General features: G+C 38.1%; 1 protein-coding gene across 2 annotated transcripts in view; it reads right to left on the bottom strand.

Annotated features, from left to right (window-relative positions):
* The window catches only part of UGT8 (UDP glycosyltransferase 8), a 72,296-nt gene that overhangs the window by 2,602 nt on the left and 49,370 nt on the right, over positions 1-20,324 (bottom strand). For both annotated transcript variants that reach the window (XM_048847284.2, XM_048847285.2), the window contains exons 3-5: positions 14,266-14,408; positions 6,691-6,767; positions 2,499-2,718 (exon numbers count right to left, since the gene is read on the bottom strand). In XM_048847284.2, coding sequence (XP_048703241.1) covers positions 2,499-2,718; positions 6,691-6,767; positions 14,266-14,408 — 440 coding nt within the window. The remainder of the gene's footprint in view (positions 1-2,498; positions 2,719-6,690; positions 6,768-14,265; positions 14,409-20,324) is intronic.

The raw sequence follows: 20,324 nt of genomic DNA, 5'->3' as shown, positions 1-20,324 counted from the left end.
TTAGTGATGCATTGCCCTTCTGTTGGCCTTCTGCATGGGGTGAATTTCATTCACACTGAAAATTAAACATAACAAATTAGAGACATTTTCCCCTCCCACTAAAATAGGCACATTCTCTGTCCAACATATTGTTCATTTATACTCCTGTCCAACGAAATATGGAAAATAATGTTGCCAATTATCAGAGAGGTGTAGAATAAAGTGATATGCCGTGTCTCTAATATAGTCTGAACAGATTTTTATATTGTTTGACACTAGATCTTTCATGTTTGGGATGCATTTTTTAAATTTATTTTTTAGTATCAGAATGCCCTGATCATGGGGATTCCTTCTTCCCTTTATTTCACGACAAACAGATTACTAAAGCAGACCTCCCCTCCTCATATCAGATAATTGTACAGTGGAAGTCTGATGTAAGTGGGGTTCATGAGATTTCCTTTGCAACTTCCTACATAGGTATTTTTCCTTCATTAACATCCTACTCCTACTGACTGTTTCATTTACTCATAGCATTATCCTGCCCTAAGCCAATAAAAGTGTCACCCACAGACACTGTCCCTATCAACCCGATAAGTTGTGTCCAAATCTCCAACAGTGTAATGCACTAGACAACTAGCTAGAACATTGACCTATTTAATTTAGGAATAGTCTATGTGCTACAAAGGATAACATGCATTTGGATTAAGGATTTAATACATAAATATTCCTCCTCTTAAGTACCGTGATTAAATACACTAATCACTGGGTTTAGCAGTTGATTTTCTTACATTCGCTACAGTGTGAACCCAGACACACTCCATGAGAATGTGTGCTGTCACCAATGGCAATAGTCCTGATGACAGCATGAATTTGTCACTATAACAAGACTAAGTGAAATCTCTCACACAACCATATGCTATAAAACCAACATGCTTTTGTTCACCACAGGTTGCTAACAGCTTATAGTAATTTATTATCTGTTAATGTGACTTCTCCAGGTTCCTTTCTGCAAGCCCAGAGTGGGTGTAACTTCTTCTACCCTGCAGATGGAGACAGAATAGAAGCCATATGCTTGGTGGAACCCCCAGATATAAAGGTCTCTAAAATCTGGAAAAGAATACCGCTCCCTTCCTGTTTGTTTGGGAAGCCATCAGGGCCCTTTCACAGATTCCACATTTTTGACAAATCATCACGGATGTGAACTGATGATATTCCCGTCCTCCTGACTGGCAGTGACTCTGAAACAGTCAGTGTGTCTTAGAATGCAACAAGACTCACTCAATATAAAAGGTCAATAGGAACAGTTAATTCCTTCTGTGCACAAGAGACAGGGTAGTCTTTGGCTGCCCCATCAATGTTCTTCATGCCACTCTGTTTACAGTGTGCCTCTGTGGTGCTATTATGTCTTTGGATCCTTAATATCATGCCCTTCATCCTGCCACTGAATAGTAATAACATGCCAGACCATCCAGTCTCCAGCCTGTCAAAAGAGAAAGCTCTCTCTGCTACAAGACTAGTGGACACTTCATCCAAAGTGTCTGTCATGACAAATTAAGGGGACATCCAAGAGCAAATTCAGCCATAAAGACTTGTCCTCTAGCCACGCAGTGAGAGAGGACTTCAGATATAAGAGTAATGGTAAGCAAACAGAATCAGACTGAAGTGACTAATACATGTGCCAAATTAAAGTGTCTGCAGATGAAAACATGACAATTGTAGTTCCAGACATGCCAACATAGAAGCCAGCTTATGAACCCAGGCTATTATTGAGTCCAGGTGAATTATGAGAGAAACTCAAGACCTCAGATTCATAATCCTTTGTAGAGATGATAATATTTTACTGATCAGCCTGAATGACACACCTCTGCACCAAGATAAATCTGCTTCTGGGATGAGAAAAGAGAACTTTGTGTTTATTCTAAACCGAGCAGACAAGACAAGGTTACTCTTTTGTATCCATTATACCATAGGACCCAGACAACAATTTTGGATCAGCTACAATTTAAATATTCCAGCTGATGGAGCCACGTATATGCATAAAATACATTTAAATCTTTCTGTCAACACAGCAAAAAATGACCATTCTACATGTTACTACTGATTCATAGTGATTCCATCAAGACAGATATACAGATGTTTTGCTTTACAGAGAAGGATAAAGTGTGTGGGGAAAGGGCCTGTTGTTGTCCCTGAGAAATATAGGATTAATGGTCATGGATCTTCACCTGGTGACTGAACGTGCTAACAAGAAAAGTAAATGAGGATAATGATTTTTAATATGGCAGATAGAGTACTAATTATTTGAAAGATTTGTCTGCATTATGTATAGGGCCACGTTTTAAAGGATTGACTTTTTGTGTATCCATGATGCCTACATTTCTTTGTGCATATTGGACAACCAGGCAGGAACACAGCTGTGTGCAGAAATCTCTATTTGCATAAATATTTGTGCATTCAAATCCTCATCTACATAAAGATTTAACCTACAATGACAATTCAGAAAAAAAACATTTCCTTACCTGGGATCATTAATGACTTTCACCAGTGCTTCATATAGTTCATCCTCAGTAATTGTCTTCCAGTTTAATAATATTCCCATGCCTTTGGCCTGTACTCGGGTCATAGTATCATAGTGGTCTCCAAAGAGGGGAATTCCCACCACAGGCACTCCATGGTACATGGTTTCAAAAATACTGTTCAAACCACCATGGCTAAGGAAGGCTTTAATGTTAGCATGACCTACAGAGAGGAGAAGTGAAGTAAAGGAAAGAAAATGCTTTACAAACATGTATATTATGTATCATAAAATTACTGAAATTAGAAATAGAAAAGACCAATTACCACATTCAGCAACTCTTCCCAATCAAGTATTATTTGAATAGTGTGCTGTTTTAAACCCTTTCCCAGTTCATTGGTGAAATGAGTACACAAAACCAGCTCCCTGTTAGATGCCTCTCTCTGCCAAATTAATATATTGCCATTTATCATTATCCTTTGTTTCCAAGCCTCTGTTTTTGTCTAAACCAATTTGAACGATTTTTTCAAACAAGATTTTGTGAGGCACAGTATAAAATGGTTTAATAAATCTGAGTATATTGCAGCTCTTTTCAAGTTTCTATGACTTCAGTTCAGGAAAGCGCACGCAATTGCTTGAAGTTACATGTGTGCTCAAGTAACTTCTTGCATTTAGGCCTTAGAAATTTTGCAATCGATGTTTTCTCATTCCTTATAGTCCAACATACAAGATGGGGTATATTCAATAAAATGAAAATCTCATTTCATAACATGGTTTTAAATAACTAATATAAATGGTAAGTGTGATATTGAGGGATTCTGACTAAGTCAACTCCAGCAGACCCTGAAGTTATGTTCACATGGTAACCGCAGAGCAGCACAAAGATGCACATTCCAGGTATCCTTTCCTCAGATTTCTGTTTAGAGTGGAAAGTATTACTGAGTGGTTTCAGATTACATTGATTTGTTGGAAAAGTTGAAGGAATAATAGGATTGAATTGGAGCATCCTGTAAAGCCTTGTGTTTATTTTTAACTAAATAAAACATCAGTTTCATGAGGGACCAAAGCTGATTACTTTTAACTGACTGTTGTTGATTATTACCATTGGTACATACTAACTTAGCATTATAACCGAAACAAGGAGAGAACCCTTATTCCCAAGAATTCATGGAATCATAGAATATTAGGGTTGCAAGAGACCTCCGGATGTCATCTAATCTAATCCCCTGCTCAAATCAGGCCAAACACCCACTAAATCGTCTCAGCCAAGGCTTTGTCAAGCGGGCCTTAAAAACCTCTAAGGATGGAGATTCTACCACCTCCCTAGGTAACCCATTCCAGTGCTTCACCACACTCCTAGTGAAATAGAGTTTCCTAATATCCAACCTAGACCTTCCCCACTGCAACTTGAGACCATTGCTTCTTGTTCTGTCATCTGCCACCACTGAGAACAGCCGAGCTCCATTCATAAAAAATAGGAGTCTTTAGTGTCAGAATAATTAATTTCTTTGGGGTAAAATGGTCTGACTGTAACAGTAACAATATATTATTGTATTAAATAAAAGAATTTGACTCACTCAGTGCAATGTGGTTACCACAATAGAACTACTTTAGTTAAAACTCATTTGCCTCATCACTGCATTATAATTAATACTCTCTCTCTCTCTCTCTCTCTCACCCACCCACCCACCCACCCACCCACACACACTTACTTACTTGCTTTTTAATAAGTTACTCCTCAGAATGAATCTTTAGACTGGCATTGTTTTGAAAACAGCTTCTAGATAACCTAGAAGCAACCATAAGCTTTGACTGGGTCCTAAGCTCACCAGGGTTTCATACACTGTTGACACAAAGTGAAAAAGCTCATGGGAATAAATCTAAAACATTCTTTACAAATAAACTATTATGTCTGAGATACAGTTGTTTGACTTCTTATTTCTCAGGTGCTTAGATAACCCAGCAATGGTTTAATATCCTGATAAATAAACTGAGAGAGGTTATCCATTTGTAATCCACATCCTATGCCTGAAAATGCTTCTGTAGGAACAAGCAGCAAATATATAACTATATTGCCACACATACACATTCCTGAGGTTTCAATCAAGTGTGTGTGTGTGTGTGTTTCTGAATTTTCACTGAAAACATCAGCAAAGACTGCATATTTGAAGTGTTTGCTGGTAAAGCAAATATCATATAGTACTCAACTTACTAATAGTTATGGGTCAGCAGTGTTCCAAGATAGCATGATTGTAGCAAATTTCTACATAAGTAACTTCTCTTTTTAAAATATTATCTCATGATTGCATAGCTTTTGCAGTTATAAAGCTTTCTTCAGTGCAGTTGTTCCATTTATGAAGGCCACAAAGTACTGATTTTTTTTTAAATCAGCTATGAAACTAAAAGAAATGTGAAATAAATCCTCTCTCTTGAGTCTTCTCAGCCCTCTTGGAGGTGGACTAATGAAGTTCTATGAATGATCTATAGTTGGCCATCTTAGTTTTAATAGAACCAACCATTAGGGAAAGAAATAGAGCTGAGATTGGGGAAGGAGAGAAGGACAATGATCTTAAAGACCTCAGCGACTCTGACCAAGAGGATGGTCTGGACTCAAGACAGAAGCTTTAAAGCAGACTCCACTGGGGTTCTCTTTCATCCCAACTTAAGGAAGGAATCTGTGTCTTCTCTGTTATATTATGTACATATAGGTTTCCCCTTGCTCAGATGTGGCCTGATCCACAGCCCATTGAATTCAATAGGAGTTTTTCTACCGATTTCAAAGGCTTTGGATCAGGACTATGTTTCGTTGGAATGATAAAGGGATTTATACTGAGCTAAAAGGAATAAAGCAAGTAACATATTATAAGCTCTTTGGGGCAAAGAATATAATTTGGTTTTGTGCTTATATAGAGCCCACCTCTAGCCACTAGCCTCTAGCCACTACCCACTACCACAATACAAATAATAAATGCATAAATAAAATTATAATAATTTATTGATTTACACTTTATCTGACTAGGGAAGACAGTGAACAGCCACTGTAGATACACCTGACTTAGTTTAGCCCTTGTATTTAAGAAAAATAATTGTTTAATTTTGAGGAACAGCCATGGCCACGTAAAGGGTGGTGACTTTATACAAGAGTCCAGGCACATGCATTTGGGGAGGAGTTAAAAAACATAGGAGATGGGGAATGTTTTATGTAAGAGAAACTGCCAGCTGACTGAAAGGATGAATTTAATGAATTCATCAAATTTTGTGTTTGGGTATTCCTGGGTGGTTTTCCAAGTGGTACAAATTCTCTTGCAGAATTTTGGCCAATAAAAGTCACTGACTGAGTCAAAGCCATGACTTTTTTCAGTTGTTGACCTGTTCATTGGGAACATCATTACTATCTTTGCAGCAATCCAACTGTCAGACACCACAGATGTTGTAAGTGCTTAACTAAAGATGACACAGTCTTTGGTTCCTTTGGAGTCCCTAATTTCAAATCATTTGATTATTTAACCAAAAATGAATAAGCCTTTCAACTATTATGACAACCAAATTATAATAATAACCAATTTACCTTAGTTAGCACTTTATATACTCAAAGAGCTGTACAAACATTAACGAATCAATTACCACTTTAGTGATGGGGAATCTGAGGAAAGATAGCAGGACCTTGTCTTTAGTGTCATAATGTTCTGAAAAAGTTTTCCTTGAGATTTTAAACATTGAAATCAATTAGGTTTTGGTTTGTTGTAAATTATTAGCACGAGAAGTCCTCCAGATAAGTGGCATATTTAAATTTTCAAATTTTAAAGATTTGGATTTTGTTGAAACTCCCCCACCCAAAAAGCAAGCAAACATGTAAAACAAGCAAACAAACCACCATGGAAAATTTACAGCTGGAATGGAGAATTTTTCAGAAAGTTGTAAGCAACTGAAAATGGAAGTCTTCAGTTATGTTCTCAATACATGACAAACTTCACTAATTAGCACAGGATTATTACTTTTCTTTTGCACTCAGAGCATAAAAAGTGGCTTAATTACCTTCAGATTATTCTGAGTTCTACATTCTTGCAGCACTATTTCTGGTACAGAAGTTTATTGCTTTAAAATAACAAATGTTACAGCACTGTCAACTGCATATACCTTTATTTTTTTTTTATTTTTTTTTTAAAAAACAGGCTTTCACCACATTGTGTACTCACCAAGGAGGTCATTTTGTGGTAACCATTCTCTGAGTTTTGTATTGTTTCCTAAATTCCTTGGCTTGCTTCCTGAAAACCTAAAATGCACAGCAGACAGCAATCTTTCAAAATAAATTCTCAAAAGTTCTGAAATTGATAGACTTGAAACACACATCCAAACCAAATGATCCCTGAATATTACAAAAAAGTCAGTCACATGGGGAAAGGATTTATTTATGTACCATTACATGGAATTGGAGTTGTGTCAGCAGGTCAGATAGTTCCAATGGTACAAAGTAATGATCAATAACTACAGAGTAATTTCACAAAAAGAAAAGGAGTACTTGTGGCACCTTAGAGACTAACCAATTTATTTGAGCATAAGCTTTATTATTGGCTTTAAGCTTATGCTCAAATAAATTGGTTAGTCTCTAAGGTGCCACAAGTACTCCTTTTCTTTTTGCGAATACAGACTAACACGACTGTTACTCTGAAAAGAGTAATTTCAGTTATTTAGTTTTCCTACACTCTGGCTGCCAGATAGATATGTATGTCTGATTTGCGTAATGGCAGTATAGTTTTTTATTTAATACCCATACAATTGACAAATCCCTGTGTGATGCTGTATGACTGAAACATGTCCATTTATATAATTGATATTGCCACTGTTAGACAATTGCAACAAATCTTGTACAAAGTACGTCATGTAAGGTGTCAATAGAAAAGCTATGATCTGCTAAAGATGACCTGTTTAAATCCATATATCTTCTCTGTATCTGAAGTTATGAATATTGGCTATAGATCTATATCCCATATGTGTTTGTTCCAGGGGGAAGACCCACCAGGTAAAATCTTCATTGAAGCCAGACAGCTTTGTGTTGATAGCCATTCAAAAGCAATTGACTCTCACAAGGTGCATAGGAGAAGCTCATCCAACCCAGCAAATCTTCCTGTGGATGCCTTAGCCTCCAAGTGGGCAATGGCTGCTCCTGTGAGCCATCAAAGCAATGTAAGAGTATGTGACTTGACATGTGACCTTGGACTCCATCTTTTGCCTGTAATTTTCGGCGAACTGAGACTGTGAGCTTTGTTGAGATAGTAAAATTCCAGTCACAAGGGATAGGGTATATAAGACCCTGGAAACATCTCCATTTTGTCTTCGTTTCCTGCTTCATTTCTCTGAACTGGATTTCTATCTAACAAGGAAGCTCTAAACAAGGATTTGATGACTCCCAAGCCATTTGAGTAATTTCCAGAGAGACTTTTGCAAACAAGCACTTTATTCCATCACTGCTTCAAATCTGATATAAGAACTTTGCACTCACTTGTGTGTATGATTTCCATCACCATTTTAATTCTCCTCTTCTTTCTTTACAAATAAACCTTTGGATTTTAATTACTAAAGGATTGGCAACAGCATGATTATTGGGTAAGATCTGAGTTATATATTGACCTGGTTATGTGGTTGATCTCTTGGGATCAAAAAAACCCTTTGTTTGATTAAACTGGTTATCAATAGTCACTCATCATAAAATTTAGTGTCTGGGTGGTGAATAAGTGCTGGAATGCCTAAGGAGACTGCATTTTTGACTTCTTGTTAACTGGTGTTAACTGGAGACAGAAGTTTACTTTTTTTAATGGATTGGTATAATCTAATGATAGAATAACCACCAGTTTTGGGGGTGAGTCTGCATTATTTCTCAGCAATTTGTCCTGAATCTGGTATTCTCAGGTGTGACCCACTGAGCCACACAGTATCCCTAATACTCTGATTAGCTGAAGTCTATTATTAAATAGAGCAGAACGTGTGTATAATCTCTCTATGGACATTTTGTTGAATAAGAAAATATTAATAAAGCTATACGGACTGGCTACTACTATATAAATCCCTCTACTCAGAACTCCCCATCAACATATCCACAACAAACACAGCTCAATGTGTGACTTCCCTTTGCAGTCATGCAACCTCCCCTAGGTCCTGACAATAAAAACTATTTAAAAGGAATTACTATCAGTGGTAAGAGGGGAGAGAGGGCTAAGTCTTCCCCCCGGGGCAAAAATCTAATACAAAGACTTGTGGCGCATACAGGGAATCAGAACTAGAGGGAGCCATATTTACTGTGGCTAAGACTTTCAATGGCAGTTGGGTGTCTTAACTCCCTTAAACTGATTTGAAAATCCCAACCTGTAGGAATATGGATTGGGAATTATGAAGGTGCTTAGGGATTTATAGCAGTCAGTCATAACACATTTAATAGAGGGAAGAGAGAAAGCACAGCATAAGAACTACTTGGGGAAGCTCCACGTTTGCTCAGCCACGTCTTGGGTTAAGGACCTTTGATTTCAGAGTTTATTTCACCCAGAATATAGTTATTAGTTGGAAAAGAAGGAACAGCCTCATGTTATCAGTTAAATAAATAATACATCATTTTATGGCTTACACTATTTAGGCTGCACATTCTGTGCATTTCTTAAAAAACTATGCTATTTACCAAAATATATATAAAGTAAAAAATAAACTATGTCATGGTCTTTGGCTACAATTTGATGGGGAATATAGGGAAGCAATAAAAGAGATTTACCTAACAGGAATTTCATTTATCATGCTTCTTCTCTTTTCCCATTTAACACAGAAAAGAGTAATGACAAGCAGAAGTATGTTTCCACTTAACAGGAATTAAAAAGCTCAGTTATACAAGACACAGCTTCTTCTTCGGCTATCCCTTGATGTGAAGATGATATCTGCCGAGGGGGTTCATTGGTGAGTTTTTAAGTGGATGAGGAGCCCAATTCTTGCCCTGCAGATTTTCCCACAGGAGTGACAGATGTAATCTTGGAGGAGACATAGTTGTTGGCTGGACTGTTGTGCCCTTTCTTTCCTCCTTTGTCACTTCTCTGTCTCATGAGCATGTCTGTTATCTTCAAAGTGAGCTGTGGCTTGGTGTAAGGTGTGGTGCCATTGTGTTCTGTTCCGCGCCAAGTCCTCCCAGTTTGTTGGGTTGATGCCCCCATTTTTAAGATGTACTTTCACTACGTCTTTGAAACGCTTCCACTGCCCTCTGCACAGCACACCCATTTCAAACTCAGGAAGAGATTTCCATAGGTGAATGATCAGAAGAACATGGGTATGTAAAGTAAAATTCCTCAATTTGAATTTAGGCACATAATTAATTAAGTAGCCTGATTTTCTAAAGTGCTGAGGACTTAGCAGCTCCCAGTAAAGCCAGTGGGAGCACCTGGATGTTCAGCTCTTCTGAAATCAGTTTACTTACTTGAGTGTTAAAAACTCAAGTGGAGACCATGACAAACAAGAAAACAGTAAATAATTTCTCTTGCTATTCATCTCTTTTTCACCCATCCCACAAAAGAAAAAAAATTACTGGACCAGCACACTTGTAATATTGCACCAAAAGCCATTTAGTAGAGATTAGCTTGTAAAAAGATTTGGTCAAAATAGTCTTTTTTTTCACCCTGCAAAAATGTTGATGAAAAATAGCAGCAAAATCATTTTTACAGACCTTTTCAACTGAAAATTTCAACTTTTCATTAAAAAAATTAAAACCAAAAGAATTTCAGTTTTTGACCTATTTTTTCTTCATCTTCTAGTGAAAACTAAATATTTGACATGGAATGCAGGCACCTTACATACACACATGAGTGTAATTGAAAACCCAGTTTTCTGTTGAAAAATTTTTTTGACAGAAAGTTCTCTATCAGCTCTACTTGTAAAGCTTGTGAAAGGATAATGATGATACCCAGTTAGTAGCCCTGAAAATTTTCTGCTAAGAGGACCCAGTCCTTCTCTTCCCAGGAGAGGATACCCTATCCATAATGAAAAGACAATGTTCCTATTTGGAAACACCTAAAGCAACCATATTCACCCTAATCTATGCAACTGTGAACCCATAATAAAGGTAATTATATTCAGACTACCAAAAAATTCCCCTTCAGTGTCAGTTGGTTAAGGTTTACTTGTTCACCTCCTGTCCTAAACTATTGCATAGTGTTAAGTTGTCATATTTCACTCCAAGAGCTGATGCATTTCTTTGGCCGGAGGAGTGATTCCAATTTCTAAAACATTTAATCTATCCTTCTGTCTGAATGATACTGTGTAAACTTTAGTATTTTTATTATGGACTCATCTGACTGTTGAAAATAACAAGCAAAAGCTTGTATTTGGTTTTCAGTTTTTTTAATCTATAAAAATTGTATTTGGAGAGTGTTAACTCCTCTACAATAAAATTCCCAAGAAAGAGCAATAAAACCAAAAGCTACTGGTGGTTAATGAGAAAATGTGAATGTAAAGGATGAAAGGAGGAGGCAGGAGGCAAAACAAGAAAAGCATATCTGTTGAAAAAAGGTAAATATAAGAAGACAGTTCAACCAACATCACAGATTTTGTACGGATTTCAACACTATTAAATATTCGGTACCGGTATCTTGCTACCCTGAAAGAACAATTGTTGAATCCCTTGTTAAGACTACCCAATAAAACATTGTCTGGCAAGGCTCAAAGAGAATCTTCCATCTGTAACTTCTTGCAAGAAGTTGTCCTTCAGGAATTGGATTGCCCTGACCACAGTGATGACTTCAGATAAAATGGGTTCGCTGTCCCAACTCTGTGGACTCCAAAAGATGCAAATGGGGATGAGAGATGGAAAAAGATGAGTGAAAGACTGACAAGGTAAGTACTACAGCAATTTAAGTTCTGGATCTGCTGTCAGGACAAGTAGCAATCATTCCTAAGAGATAGGGGGCAGGTTATGTTAAAGGCCAAGAGGGTTTTGCAACCACTCAGTAGAATCAGAATCCTAGTGGTTCTGTAATATATGTTAGGCAGCTATGATCCACATACAGTGAATCAAGCCATGATCCAAGCCCTGTAAAGCCAATTTAGGGGAAGCCCTGGCTTGAGGCACTCTCCCTTCCATGGATAAGATACTCTGCTATAGATTCTTATGCCTGCTGGGTTTTCCCTTCTCACTTCTCTCTTTTCTTTCTTCTAGTTTTTATCCATGAGGTCTAGAAACAAAGACATAAAGAGAGAGAGGACAGGTGAGATGGGTGACAGTGGATCTTTATGCTTGCAGGCAAAAAAGAACGAGGAAGAAGAGAGTTGTCTAGTTCAGTGATAGCAGCCTTGACTGACAATTCATTTGCCTCCGACCTTCCCTCATTAAGATGAATGGCAATCAGATATGCATGTTCAAAAATGCATGATAATATCTGCCTTGATTCTAAGGGCTGGTGTTTGTATGTTCTGAACAACAAAATGTTTTATGAGGATAACAGTAGCTGCTACTATGATTGCTCCCCGAGATATGACCAAAATGTTACCTTTCAAAACACCAATTCGTATCGTCATATAAACAATTGATAAGAACATTTTTGGAGGAGAATAAGGATGGCCCTTGCTGAAATACACTGGACTCAGATGAAGCCTTTTGAAAGGACAGTATCAAAAATATATACTTTTGTTTTTTTAAGAAATATCTTCACTACACTGCAGTCTCTGGTTCCCATGAGCCAGGTGGACAACATCATAAATACTTTCCTCCCATGATTAACAGTGGGCCAGTGGGAGCATAAATATCCTTTTTGCAGGACTAGGGCCAAAATAGTGTTTTGAATAATGGTGAGTAGTAAGATATGCAGAATCCTGCAACCACGCTTCACATACTATACTATTTTTACCGTGCTTTACACTTTGATTATTCTGTAATTACAGATGTGTGTGTGTGTGATGACTTGCAGAATCTGTTTATGTACAGCTGATGAATTCTGTTTGCTGTTGGGTACGCTCTCTATGTATCTTTATCAAGCTGAAAAATCCATTTTGAATGTGGGGTTTTATCTCCATGTTGGGCTGAAATTCCAAGGGCAGTGGCTCAGGGCTAACAATAGAGGATTATTAAATCTTGATGGTTCTTTATACAAACAGAAGAACCCTACACAAAATTCTGGCCCCTGCCCAGGAGAACTAATTTGTCAGGAAAGAGGTCACCTGGCAACAAGTCAGCTGGTAGGGGTCTGTGATCACCTAAGGAGGCTGATCAGGGAGTCTCCTGACATAGGAGACTGGGAGGTTTCTGCCCTGGGAGAAAGGGCAGAGCTGGTCTATTCTGTGTCCTTGTCCATTTTCACCAGCTCAAGCTGAAATTGACTGCTGCAGGAACCTCCAGCCTTCTTGAACACCAACAGTTCCCAAAGGGAAGGGTGAGTTAGAGTGATAAGCATTATGCTCCGGCTGTTTGTTGTTTTCTAAATAATCTGTGCCCTCTTGGTGTCTTGTCTCTTACGGGCAATTCTGTTTTAGAATACCGTGCAGTCTGTCACTTTTGAGACAAAAATAAAACTTCAACATAAAGAAAGGGACAGGGAGGGGCCAGAACACTGGATCACTGTGTTCAATGCTGTTTAGTAATAATAATAATAATAATTAATAATACATAATACATAAAGCATACATAACTACAAATGTTCATTAAAAATGACAGCAGGAACAACAGCTACCAGAAGACAATGAAATGTTCCACTCCTGGAGAAGGGCAATTTGATATATTTGAAATAAAGTGCTGCTCCCTCATCCTGAGCAGACTCCAGAAAGGAGATTCAGGATTATTATTATTAATTTCCTGTTCTAAATTGTTGTGTTGCATTGCTGTGAGCTGTTAAACTTTTGCATTCAACAAAAGTGCTGTCACGGATAGTAAAGGAGTGGCTCTCTAGCTCAAACCAGGAGATGCTAGAAATGCAGAATTTCTCACCCACTCCTACCTAACTATTGTTACACAGCAAGCTAAGGAATTCAAGTACCTATGGGTAAGTCTGAGATCTGGGGGAGATGGTGAGAATGCCTTATGCTTAGACAGAGGAATCTCCACATCCATGGGATCTCCTAATCACTCCAGTCAAGCAAAGGGAGAGATATTTCTCTTTCCTTCTTTGTGTTTAACAGGCAAGATAAAGACAAGGATATGGAGCAATACAAACAACAGGGACCTGCAGGCAAGGAAGACAGACAGATTGAAACAAATGGAGGCGAGAGAGAGAGAGAGAGAGAGAGAGAGAGAGTTCAGAGAACAGGAATTTCCTACCTTAACAAAGGTTCTTGTTCACACACAGCCCCCCTTTCTCCTTCCTTCCTGTCATGTTTGTTTCCCTGGCCCCATCCCCAACATGAAGTCAATAGGATAATGTCATTCCCAACTCCTAATATGAGGTCTTTAGCTAGCAGTGATGTTTAAAAGCCTCAAATGTTATACATACCCTCACGAAGTTCCTCATATTGCTCTATCTTTTTTTCTAGCTTACATCCCAGTGCTTGAATATAATCTGAACTGCACTCTGCTAGGAGACTGCTGTGTTTCTGACTACAAGGACAGTGCTGCAAATTCTGCTTCTGTGAGAAAGTGGGGAGGGAGGTTAAGAAAGGACAATAAATATCACCTTTCATGAAAGAATTAATTGCCTCCTGCTATCCTGCCTATCTACATTGTGTGTCCCAAATTCAATTTGCCTCCAAACCAGGACAGCCCAAATATGTGGTAAGAAACCTTCAAATCTACCTCAAACACATTATACTGTAGTTCTTACCTCCAGATAACCCTCTGAGGAAGTCTTGCCAGGGCATATGCTAATTTATTTGCTATGTCTTCTGACAAATATTTCACTCCCGCTCCAAATGAGACAAGGACAAAGCCATTTTCATTAGCACCATTCACCCATGTTTGAAGATCCTGTTGAAACAAAAATTTGCACTTAAGCATCATAAAACAAGCATCAGAATAAAATTACCATTGCATACTGGAAATTTGTCTGTCAGTCACTGAACAGCTTAGCAGTGCTTCACGAGGCATTTGAATTTTGGAAATTAGGTGGTATAATAACCTAGTGATTCAGACTACATAACTGATATTTTGAAAGTTATTAATATTAAATTTCTCCCCAGTCTGGGTTTAATTAAAGCCTTTATATTAACAGCCAATATCACAGGTCAAGAGATTCTTTCCTAATTTGTTAAGGTAACAAATATCGTTTACATATAGAAGCAGACTTGCATCTGATCTCAGATAGACAGGTACACATAGCTGCGTATTTTGAAAAATCAGCTCAGGTGCATGCAAATGCATAAGAATAAGATATATGCAACATATGAATAAAGCCCTAAACAAAACTCCAGAATACGAGGTTTGGTCTTAATCAAAGAAGGGAAGGAACTGTAAATAGAGGGGGTTTTTAAAGGGAAAAGATATTTTATTAGGTTGCTATAAGTACAAAAGAGTAGAGAACTAGGGATTTGGAGAAACAGATAATTTCTTCTTATAAAACTGGCGTTAACAGTACTGAACAACAAAATGTTCACTTCACAAGCCATTTTATTTTTGGTAATCACTAGGAATAGCCAGATCCTAGGCTTAGATACTTCTTTACCTTTGAACTTCACTGAACGCCTCTTTAGTTTATTTAGATAGCCATGTGCAGCATTCCAAAGACATAAAATAACAATATTATAAAATAACACTGCCCCAAAACAAACAAACAAAACCTTCTACACAAGTTAAAAACCGAAGCTGAAATCTTGACACCACTGAAGTCAAAGGCAAACCCCGCACTGACTGCAATTAAATCAGAATTTCACTATGAAGACTATATTAAAATATACAAATATACCAAAGGCAAATTTCTTCAGTTCTGTCACTAAAGTACATATAGGATACAAGATATATAATATGTAAATAGTCAGTTTTCTTACACTGTACTCATATGTTTTACCACTGTTTCTTTAGTTCCTCTAATGTTCTCTAAACAGCAAGCCGCTTGTAATGCATTTCTGCAGAACTCCTTCATGCAAAAACTATATACACCTCTAACAAGCAATGTAACAGTGGAAGAGGTGAAAGTGCACATAACTTTTATCGCTTAGGAATTTAACGGGTTTTCAGATTCACCCTGCAGTGTAAGCTAATAAAAGTTGTGTATCTGCAATGAATTACATGAGGAAATATGCTGTCAGATTAAAAAAAAAGAATTATCCTAACATTACCTACTGAAAGAACAGTAGCACAGACTGGGATGCCTTCTCTAGTACATAGCACAATTAAAGACTTGTAATTACTGCACAAGCACCCATTCATCTCCAGGTTAAGCCAGATTCTGCCCCTCAGAATTTCAGGGCACAGGGCTTCCAATAATGGAAAGTATGTCCATGTCTCCACACAACACCTCTCCACCAAGGGATGCACAGATAATCTGCCCATCCCCCAAAACAGGTGACACTGGCAGGGAAGAGGGCATGGCCCAGTTGCCTAAGGGAATGATTCAGTACCTCCATTAATGAACCCAAGTTAAATAAGCCCTCCCCTAGGCATGGCAGTAGCTCAAAAACCAGTGAGGTAATCTGTGACCACTAGGCATTAGACATGCTTGTTTTACTGTGGGACATTCATCTGCCTACGGAGACAGATATTTACATTTTGAAAATGTTTTAGGTAATAACACTGTCACATTCTCAGTCAATGGAGAAGCCAGTCTCCACTAGTTGTATCAAATAAATTTAATTTGCTGATCACTAGAGGCAATTAGAAGGTGAGGAGAGAATGAACAATACAGCACATGCTACTTTTTATTAAGACAAGGTCATTTTCACTTTCCAGTGCATTGCAAGTAGCAGTCCATCTGTAATCTACTGTATAAGGAGGTGAAGGTGACAGTACTTCTTCCACAATCAGCAGAACTTTATGGCACTGGCTGGAACTTTCAATGGTTATATTTACAAAGCAGTATCAAAACTTTTATGAAAGATAATATTTCAATGGCTAATAATTGTATTGGATGCTACATGAAATGTTAACTGCTACTTTTCAAATATAATATATTACCATAGAAGCATGTGACAGAAAATACTACTGATATTAAAGAAGAGCCTGCAATAGAATGTTCCCCAAACAACTCATCATAATGGATATCAGAATGGTTCCACAACACATCAGTCACTTGCTGGAAAGAATTTAGTCATAAGAAAAACAGCAACAGTATTAATGTTTATTTTCACCAGCAGGTAAGGTGAAATCATTGCTCTACTGAATTCAGTGCGAGGTTTGTCATTGGCTTCAATAGAATCAGGATTGCACTCTTCGTTTTTAATACAATAAGCAAAAACCTGTTAGCAGCTTCAGATAATTAATATTAAAAAAGTAATTTTAAAATACAGCTGGTGTGTGGAGTCACAGAAACTGTCAGATTTTTTTGGATGGAATTTTGTGCAGAAAGTCTTCCAGAGTTCAGAATAGGACACACTCCTCCCGAGAAGAACACAAAAGAGATATTAAGTAATTTGTCCTGGTCTTGTTATAGTCAGCAAAAAACTTATAAGGTCAAGCTGGTGTTTGTATAAACAAAACGAAGGAAGCACAGGAAAATTCCTTATTGATTGATCCCGGTTTTTGATGCACGGTGTAAAATAATCAAATGAAATGTACAGTATTAGTTTTCACTGGAATTCTTTTTTCTTCCATTACAGGTCATCTGCCTATTTACTGTAACAGTTAAACTACAAAAAAAGAGACAGCAAAATTTGAACCCAACGTCTCAGTTGACGTTGTTGAAATAAAGTTTATATAACCCCAAGCCAGCAGATAAAACTTCCCAAGAACACTGTGATAGCAAAGCCCTGCAGAGTCAGAGTAAAAACATCTCTGTAGATCAGAAAAAGAAGAGTTGCTAGCTAAACAGAAATCCAAAACAAACTTGAGAACAATGTCATCAGGATATCAAGAAAAGAAAGACCAGGAGGCCAGTGTGCTAAATAGACTTGCCTTTCGCTTTTGGAAACACGAACTCAAATCCTATTGAGATCCTAACTGATGTCAGGCAGTGCTATAAACTGATACCAATGCCTTACAGGTTTCAGAGTAACAGCCGTGTTAGTCTGTATTCGCAAAAAGAAAAGGAGTACTTGTGGCACCTTAGAGACTAACCAATTTATTTGAGCATGAGCTTTCGTGAGCTACAGATCCTAGTCTTCAGAATGCTATTTGATTTCTTGGAACCATGATTCATTGCTATTTTCATACAGACTTATTATAAGATCCACAATTACAATTCCCACACAGCAATAGGAAATGGGCATGAGAATTGAGTAAAAGGAAAATCAAATGGGCTGTTTACACTCTGCAGCTTGTTCTGTCAACAGCAGCCCAAACGGTATAAATATAATTTATTTTCATATTAGGACACAAGACCACAAAAACTAATATCTAATAAAATACAAAATGTGTACCAGTGGCCAGTGAACTGCCTCCTGCTACACAATGCAAAAATTATTTCAATTTTCTGAAGAACGCCTCTTTGAGTCACATCTTGCCACTTAACCATATTTTTTCCCTTGCCGTCCTGATTCATTTTTGTTTGGGGGGTCTGCATTCCTTCCGCGACTGTTACTGTATCCATTAGCCTCCACGCTGACTCTAACACTTTTAATTTCTATACTTTGATCTTTTTGACTACTTTCCTCATTTTTGGAAGCCATCCTTTTTAAATTTTAGTGTTGCAGAGCTAATTTTTGGTATAATTCTTCCCTTGAAAATGTTGAACTTAATTAAATTGTGGTAATTTTTATATAATGGCTCAACTTAACCATTTCCTGCGTGTTGTTTAGGGCTAAATTGAGAATAGCCTCTCCTTCTTGTGTGCTCTACAACAAGCTGTTCCAGAAACAGTAATGTGAGGTGTTGTGTAAGGTGCATCTTTAAACCTGTCCAGTTGTGACACATGACCAGTTCATATATTGTTAGTTGAAGTCATCCATTGTTATTGTTTTATAAGACTTAGAGGTCTTTTTGACTTCCCTTGAGACTGTGCACTCAGATGGCCTTTTCTGATCAGGAGGCCAGTGACATAACTCTATTAGTAAATATGTATTCTTATAATTGGGATTTTTCTAAGTACCCAAAGTACAAGACAGCATGTCAGAGGATCTCTGTTCTATTTTTACCTCAGCTGGTAATTTAAACTCTTTATGCCTCAGTTTCACCACAGAGAAAATGGACATTAGAATACCAACCTTACAAAGATTTTTGAGGCTTTATTAAAGAATTAATTAACATCTGAAAAGCACTTTGAGATCTTATGAAAGGCACTAGAGAAATGCAAAGTATTATGTTCCGAACTAGAGAGAAAGAGAGGCCATAGGAACTTTGCATTGCTTATACTAAGGGCCCTATAGAAGTCACAGCCCATTTTGGTCAACTTCACGGTCATTGGATTTTAAAAATTGTAAATTTCATGATTTCAGATGTTTAAATGAAAATTTCAGGTTGTTGTAACAAAAAGGAGTTGTGGGGAGGTCACGAGGTCATTGTTGGGGGGGGAGGATAGAGGAGTGGCCGTACTGCTACCCCTACTTCTGTGCGGCCGGCTGGTACCCCAGCTCTGAAGGCAGAGCGGCTGCCAGCAGCAGTGCAGAGGTAAGGATGGTATGGTATTGCCACCCTTCTGCACTGCTGCCTTCAGAGCTGAATGCTCCATCAGCAGCCGCTGCTCCCTGGCCACCCAGCTCTGAAGGCAGCAGCGCAGAAGGATGGCATGGTATGGTATTGCCACCCTTACTTCTGCGTGGCTGCAGGTAGGGCACTGCCTTCAGAGTGAGTCACCCAGCCAACAGCTGCCAATCTCTGGCTGCCCAGCTCTGAGAAGCACTGGTCTCCCCTGTGAAATCTACATAGCATAGGGTAAAAACACACAAAAGACCAGATTTCCTGGCCGTTAATTTGGTAGGGCCCTACTTAACTGCAGTACACAGTGTCAACCATATCTCCATAGTCTTTGATTTAGGTGTTACAACTAGGCACCCTTGTGCTTCTCCCCTTCAATCCAATGCCATTACACAAACAGAAGAGGATGGTGTGGGACATAGACACTGGCACTGAGTGTACTTTAACAGTTCTCACGCAACAGAATTCCAAACATGGCATGCTTCCCTTGTAACAAAGACAACACACACCTTAGCTGGCACTACTGTTCACTTATTTTTCACTTCCAGCAACAGGAAGTGAAAATATCCTTGAGGGAAATCCTGAAGAGTTTATCTTCTGTAATTAAGCAGCTTCAAAGTAAATAAAAGAAACATTAACAGTAGCTTAGACAGCAGTATCTATGCTGAATTAAACAGCTGGCTCCTATTGGATAGGATGCATGACTTCCAATATGTGAATAGCAGTTAACAGCTACGGTGTTTGTTACAAGGTAAACCAAAGGTAAGTCCAATGAGACAAGACGGATAATACAAGTGGTGTTAGATGCTGTACAAAATTTTAGAAAGACAGTCCCTGTGCTGAATTGCTTAAAGCCCAAGTAGACAAGACAAATGATAAATTTTGTTTGTACCTAACTCATTATATGGCTGCTTTGCCTTTTACTCTGTTTAAGGCCTGATCCAACTACTAGTTAATGCAATAAAAAGCTTCCCACTGATTTCATTGGAAACTTGGTTGGTCCCCGAAGATGCCAAATTATAAAGAACCATCTTATTCTTTTAGGCATAGCTCTAAGGGGCTGCTCTTACCTGTGGCAGCCCAGGAGAAGTCCAGGTGACCCTGAATCCGGTGAGCCTGAATCCTGGTCTCTGAATTCAGATTTACCTTAATACCATTTGT

This window comes from Caretta caretta, chromosome 4, assembly GCF_965140235.1.
Source record: "Caretta caretta isolate rCarCar2 chromosome 4, rCarCar1.hap1, whole genome shotgun sequence".
Lineage (NCBI taxonomy): Eukaryota > Metazoa > Chordata > Testudines > Cheloniidae > Caretta > Caretta caretta.
The sequence above is the reverse complement of the archived record's forward strand: the minus strand, read 5'-3'. Positions and strand labels throughout refer to the sequence as shown.